General features: G+C 34.5%; 1 protein-coding gene across 1 annotated transcript; it reads right to left on the bottom strand.

Annotated features, from left to right (window-relative positions):
• Positions 1-570: 570 nt before the first annotated feature.
• LOC109072224 (G2/M phase-specific E3 ubiquitin-protein ligase-like) lies at positions 571-6,620 on the bottom strand. The gene is made up of 10 exons (XM_042753787.1): positions 6,182-6,620; positions 5,673-5,826; positions 4,658-4,730; positions 4,117-4,498; positions 3,800-3,895; positions 3,149-3,462; positions 2,721-2,902; positions 2,453-2,587; positions 1,883-2,036; positions 571-797 (listed from the first exon to the last, which is right to left on the bottom strand). Exons 1-10 carry the CDS (start codon positions 6,412-6,414, stop codon positions 571-573), a joined length of 1,950 nt encoding a protein of 649 aa, XP_042609721.1. The 5' UTR covers positions 6,415-6,620.
• Between the last annotated feature and the right edge of the window lie 429 nt (positions 6,621-7,049).

Genomic DNA, 7,049 nt, shown 5'->3' with positions numbered 1-7,049 from the left:
GTGAAAATTCAATCACAATATAATAGTGTATATTATATGATGTATTCTGTAAACCGTTGTAACTTAACCCTGTGTTCAAGGTGAAACCTGTATTTAAAGTTATTAAATTACATTCATTTTATGTAGTTTTTGTATGTAGTGTAATTTTGTAACTACAGTATATTATATAAAATTAGAATAAATGTTACCCTTAAAGTCTTGGATGCACAAGTCCCACCACTGTAGAAAAAAAAAAAAAAATAACACAAAAAGTAGGAACAGAAAAACATTTATTACATTATTTAAAAGAAAGCAATACACCAGCCTATAACGAAATAAAATAACAATTCTGTCATAGCAATGAAACTGCGGGGAACATGGTTGTTCAGGGGTAGAAGACTGGAACATATAGCTTGAAATACATCTTAAAAAGTAATGAAGAAAACTTTTTTTGTTGTTTTGTTTTTTTTTATGTGTTGTTACAGTAATACAGAATTTTGTATCAAGAAATAACAAAGTGAAAAAATAACAGCAATAGCATAACACAATCTAACATAACTCAAGCTCTACATGCCTCGAAAACTGTACCTCTCACGCTCTTCCAAATCCTGGTGAATTGCGTATGGCAAAATCCATGTCAGATCTGAAAGAAGTGTACACTGCATGAACGGGTATGCGTAGCATTAGAATATGTTCACAAAGTAATTGGCCACTGGAAAATCGGCCGAAGCAGGTAATGAACTCAAGACTTGGCGTTGGAGAGAAACCCAGTGCTGGAATGCTGTCACATCCAGTGAATGGAAGAAAACAAGAACATCCTCGAGAGAGACATTGTTTTCAACTGTAAAAAACATAAAAGAGAGTACCACAATTAAATGATGGCTATGTTAAATGATACCACTGGAGTAATGCAAAAGTGTTATAAGAGCAGTTATATTCGAAAGGGTTGCTCATAATGTCACATGCAACACTAACAACAGTCTGATGATAGTATAAAGAGCCATTTAGCAGAATAAAAGATAGGAGGTTGGTGAGAAGACTGTAGCAAATAATCTTTCTCCAAGTCTCTGTATATAAGGCAAGGTTCAAAAAGAAATGATTGATTGAGTCAGTGTGGAAGAACTTGACTGGTCTGCATAAAGCTAACTCCAAATCCCAGCTGAACACCTCTGGTGTGACTTTAAATCAAGACCTTGAGCCAAAAACTCATCACCAAACACTAATGACATGTACATTCACTATATGGACAAACGTATTGGGACACCCCCTTCTGTAGAACAGAAAAAGGCACTTCCAAAAACTGTGTCAACAAAGATGGAAACATAATTTGTATATTTAAAAATTGATTTCCATCTCTCTGTTTGCAACAGTTTGGGAAGTGTCTGAATGAATGTACCCATATATACAAGTCACTGGTGCTCGGTGATGAGTTTTTTAGCTCAAGGTCTGCATTTAAAGTCACTCCAGAGGTGTTCAGCTAGGATTAGGAGTTGGACCAGTCAAGTTCTTCCACACTGACTCAATCAATCATTTCTTTTTTAACCTTGCCTTATACACAGAAGCATTGCCATGTTAGAATAGAAAAGGGTCCTGTCCAAACTGTTGCTATAAAATTAGAAGCACACAATTTCCTAGAATATCATTATATACTTTAATATTAAGATTTGCACTCATGGATATTACTAAAGAAGTCATACCTGTTCATTGGAAGGGGTTGACCCAATACCTTTGGCAAAATTAGCTTTAAATGTTATATTAATGTATTTATAGTACATAAACACAATTTAAACATTGCAATATATATATAATTTTTCAACCATTGTCATGTACCACTATGATGGAACCAAAAACAATTTAGAAAATAACGTCTTGCGTTGAAAACTGTGTGAAATACTAAACTTACTTTCAGCATCCTGAAGATAGTCTTGCCAGAAAGCCAGGGTCCGGCACTCTGCTTGAAATGCATTACTCCCTCTTTCAGAATGAATGATTTGGAAGAGATTCTCCACATCATTTGCGGTTAAGGCCTTTTCAGCCTTCACAAAAAGGCACTTTGACTGAACAGGATCGTTTTGGAGAGCATCTAGGACACCCAGAGACGTTAAGCCATCTCTGAACCTAATAAAAAGGAAACACGCTGTAATGTGTAGTTTATGTGATTTGAAACATGTAGCACTAGTATTTTTCATTTTTAATTAGATGAGGTTCCACAATGAATTATTATGTCCACCTGTACTGGTGCACTATAACATGGAAGTTGAGGTCAATCAATCAAATTTTCTTATACTGTAGGCACACTTTGTTAGCAACTCAAAAACTTTTTTTGTACATGCTTTCCTCTTCTATCTCTTGTATTTCTGCCAGTTTACAGCCATAAAACTATATTACATTTTTCTGACAAAGTACAATTACATTATGTGTTCAGATATAAACATACCTTTCAAATGGAGCACGGGTCCGCTGAAGGACATACCAATGAGCCAGATCCAAAGCAGTCTCCTGTTTGTTTCTCCAGTGTTATGCGAACATTGTGACCAGCAAGACTGATTAAGCTAGCTGCCTGTGCAACTGCATCTTGTAGTTGTGAATCAGTCTGGGCCTGTAAGATCTAAAAATATATACAAAAAACATTGTTTGAATGAAGATATACAACTATTAGCTGTAACTTCAATGTTAATGAGTGCATGCAAAAAGAATAATTTATATCAAAATACAATATAATTAAAGTAAAATATGCCTACCAACTGCAACTGTGACCTTGTTTCTTCATCAGTAATATCTTCAGTTTTGACCTTTACATTGTCAGGGCCCTTTTGAAGACACTCATACATAAGTTCAGACAGGAAACATGGACTCTGCCCCCCATGGGCAATTGACATTGCCATGATCTGGCCAGCATAGAAGTATGCATTGTCTTTCATCGCTATTATCAAATGAAATTAAAACATCATGTCACAATGCCACCTATCTGTGTGAGGCTGTAAAACCTTTTTTTTTTTTTTTTTTTTATCAAGGAGTGAACTTTTAAATACCCTTTCTCAAATAAGCATTGTAAGTACAACATTTGAAGATTCTTACATTTCCTACTAAATCATTTCAGGTACAACATATTTAGAAATCCAAAAGAAATCCTTTACTTGACATCAATATGAATTTATAAGTAGTGTACCTTTGGAGTTGCATGTGAGGACTTTAGCATTAGATGGTCCTTCAAAGATGCCAATTTTGTCCTTGATTTCATGTAGACAGAGTCGGAAAAACTCCCGAGTAGGTCCTCCATTGTCCACAGCACCCTCAGATGTTCCATAGTCATCAGTAAACTTAACATCCACCTTTTTGTCGGGTGAAAAATTGGATCTGCCCATTGCTCTGGATGTTCCATCCCACACATTTCTTCTTATGATGTTGAAGCGTACAGTGCTGTCACTATTTACTCTAGAACCAATCTGCTCCATTATTCTCTCTAAAGTCATCCTTGAATCACTGAAACAATAAAAAACAATAAAACAATACAACAATCTCACCCATAATGTAACATACAAAAAATTATATATTTTTATTTTATACATTTTATACACTTTTACACCATGATTTAAACAAAAATGTATTAAATGAAAACAATATTATAAATGTTGTTGAAACAATGACCACAGTAAAGCTTTGATATCAGATAAAGAAAAAAACACAATATTGAGCATACATAAATATATTTCTGAACCATTTAGGTGGCGGCAGCCTGTCTATTGCTACTAGTCTAGAAAGTAAGCTATTGCTATGATGCATTACAATTAAACATTTCTACATAATATCTTCTACTGACCTCTCATTTGTGCTGGACTCTAAGGACCTTGAAATGGCTTCCTGGAGATCAGAGTCATCAGAGAGGTATTCTTCCTCAAATAGGTCAAGGTATGTACTAAAAAATTTAATATATCAGTATTTTATAATGGACAATGTTTAAGTACATATATGATGTTAGGAGAAATAGCTGCATTACTACAGGACAAATAACATCCTAGATGTAATAATAACATTGTCTACTGCTGAGTGACTATTCTAACACAAAATTGTACTGTAAACAAGGCCTATTGACATTAAACCCTGACCATGACAATCCTGTATAAAAAGAACATGTACCTGTAGGTTGTGCTGGGTGCATTGGTTTGGGTGGGACTATGGGATGCCCCAGAGGTGTTGCTAGCAGAGAAGCATGGTGTGTGTCCAGTGCCACTGATAGTGGGACCAATCGAAAACCTGTGGGTGTAGCCACTAGAGATGGCAGATGATCCACTAGACAAGGTAGGAGTCTCATCAATAGTAATGGCAGCAGCAAAAGAAGACATGATGAGGTTGTCAGCTGAGATGGGTGGTGCATTGGTGCAAATATCTTTAGTCTCAATACACCAAATAACTTCATCTCCACCAGAGATGGAAGGGGTATTACTGGAGAGACACTGGACCTCAACAGTGGAGATGGCTGAAAAAACATCTTTGGAAATGTCAGGCACACTACCAGTGACTGTATAAACAAGGAAAAATAGCTGGTTAATTTTTCTATTAGGATTTCACTTATATGAGAGTGTAAGCAACAGAACACATTTATATCTTCAACATTACATTATGTAGTAGATTTAAAATGAAAAAAAAAAATTATATGGATGTAAATAAAAGTATTTACCACATTTGTCAGGATCCGATGTTTCTTTGAAATCATTCTTGTTTGTGTTGCTACTGTCTTCATCAGAACATGACTGTCAATTGAAGCAAATAAATACATTTATAATTTTAGTAAATGTATGCTTTCAATATACTATGCTAACAACAAAACAAACATTTGTTTTAATTGTCACAACATACTAGTACCAAAGTAAAATACAGTATTGCCATTGTCACCTGTAATATACAGTACTGTGCAAAAGTCAAATATAGTACCTTCATTCCCCCCCAAAAAATATATTTAATCTTAATGTTTTGCTTTTGTGAGTCTATAGGGAAAATCATTTTATATAGGAAGTATTGTTTACATTTCTTTTGACATTAATTGTAATAATCCATTGTGATTTATGTACAACATCCGGTGCACCACAAAGGGATGTGATCTCACATCACCAAGTCCATGTGCGATTGGAGAAAAAGAAGAAACCAGAAGACTTAATCCAGAAGAACTGTGGCAACATCTCCAATATGCTTGAAGAAAGATCTAACAAAAATGCTGTAAATTTTGGATGCTTGCAAAAATAATGAATAGATGAAATTTAACAATTAACTACTGTTAACTAAATCATATGAAAGTTTGTGTTTCAACAGCTTTTGTCCTTTGGTACACTTGCAAGTAGTTTTGCAGGTGAGTTTCTTCAAGCATCTTCAGAAATATGAATTGATATTTCCTATATACACACCACACAAAAAAATAATAAAAACACACATACACCTGATGATGGTGAGTTCAGATCTCTGTGTGGTGCAGACCAACTGTTGTCCTTGTGCAAACAAAAATCTAATTTGATTATTACACTTAATGTAAAAAAAAAAATGTTTTGAAATAAGAATTTATATTTCCTATATACACACCACAGCAAAATATATTAATAACTGGCTTATAGCAATTTTTGGAGGCTGAAAATACTAGGGTGCCTAATAATTTTGACAATACTGTAATTTAAAATTTTAAAAAAATCTTCTGCACTACTTACAGATTCTTTCTCTTCACTTAAAATGACCTTGTCAGGCCTGACATAAATGGACTTCTGAAGAAAAAGTTTTTTCAGAAGGTCTCCACCTAAAGTCTGTTTAGAAGTCAGGGATGGCTCCACTAATTTGTTGTAGCACGACATCAAGATTTGTAATCTGACGAAATAAAAAGCACACTGTATATGAAACTTATTTTGAAGCTAGAACACTACACAACAGTACATGGAAAGGTATGGTTTCAATACACCATTTGTCTACACATACAAATTTTGATACTGTCAGTATATCAGTTGGTCAGTTAATTCAATTTCAATTCAGATAAATGAATATAAATTTAAAAGAATTAGATATTTACAACCATAATGTATTGGCAAAATCCAATATTTTTAATTTTGTTACATAGGGATATTTATCAAAGCACAAACACTCCAAATTAACCTATCATATTACTAGTATTACTGCAAAAATGTAAAATAAGTAATAAATGTGATTAAACACAGCTAACGTTTACCTGCATCCCTCCACAACTGGCTGGAAGGCTGCTGTTATAGTCTGCATAACTTTGTCAGCGTCCCAGTCACACCCAAATTCTAAGGCAGACTTTATATGTCCCTTTTCAAAAAGCCAAGCTTTCTTGGCACGCCTTGGCACATGTGTAGATGTATGGTCTGGCAGGAGGATAACTTCTTTGGTGAAAGAATGAGCCACCGGACGTAAACTGGCTTGTGCCTGAAACCTTAACATTAAAGAAAATCAACATATTCAATTCAATTAAATATGTATGCACTTTATATTAAGTTATCTTTTCTGTTTATAAATTGGAAGCTGTGTTAAATTAATTTATTGTAAAATGTAGTTGATATTAAGAATTCATTTTTTTTTCTCTAGTTTATAGACAGCATTTGTGCACAACCATTTGTCATTACTACAGCAGTGCAAAAACCCAAAACTACTAATTCCAAAGTTTAACTACTTAAGCCTCATGAATGTATTTTAAATTTAAAGATTTACAATTGTCTACATCTGAAATCATACTTAACACATTTCACCGATATTTCTGAATTTTGCTATGACAAAAACTCTTATCACCCGCAATTAATTTTGTTCTTACCTCTTATGTCTAGGGCCCTTTCGAGTGAACGGGCGAAGATTGTAGATAGCTGTGGGTGGTCCCTGTGAAGTAGAAGGCATGTTTCTTTCTGTAATGTTTGCTTGATAAGCAGGAACTTCCTGGGCTGTGAAGTTCACCGCATTCGCTCTTCCACGATGAAATAACGAATAAATTTCTTCATCAGTAGAACGATGTTGTGTACGGTTGCCAGTATTTTGGCCTGTACATGCATTCGCCAGGGTGTTAATTAGATGATCGTTACTTAAAA

The sequence above is a fragment of the Cyprinus carpio genome, unplaced genomic scaffold (assembly GCF_018340385.1).
Source record: "Cyprinus carpio isolate SPL01 unplaced genomic scaffold, ASM1834038v1 S000000004, whole genome shotgun sequence".
Taxonomy (NCBI): Eukaryota; Metazoa; Chordata; class Actinopteri; order Cypriniformes; family Cyprinidae; genus Cyprinus; species Cyprinus carpio.
Note: the sequence above shows the minus strand (reverse complement) of the source record. Positions and strands in the feature narration are given on the sequence as shown.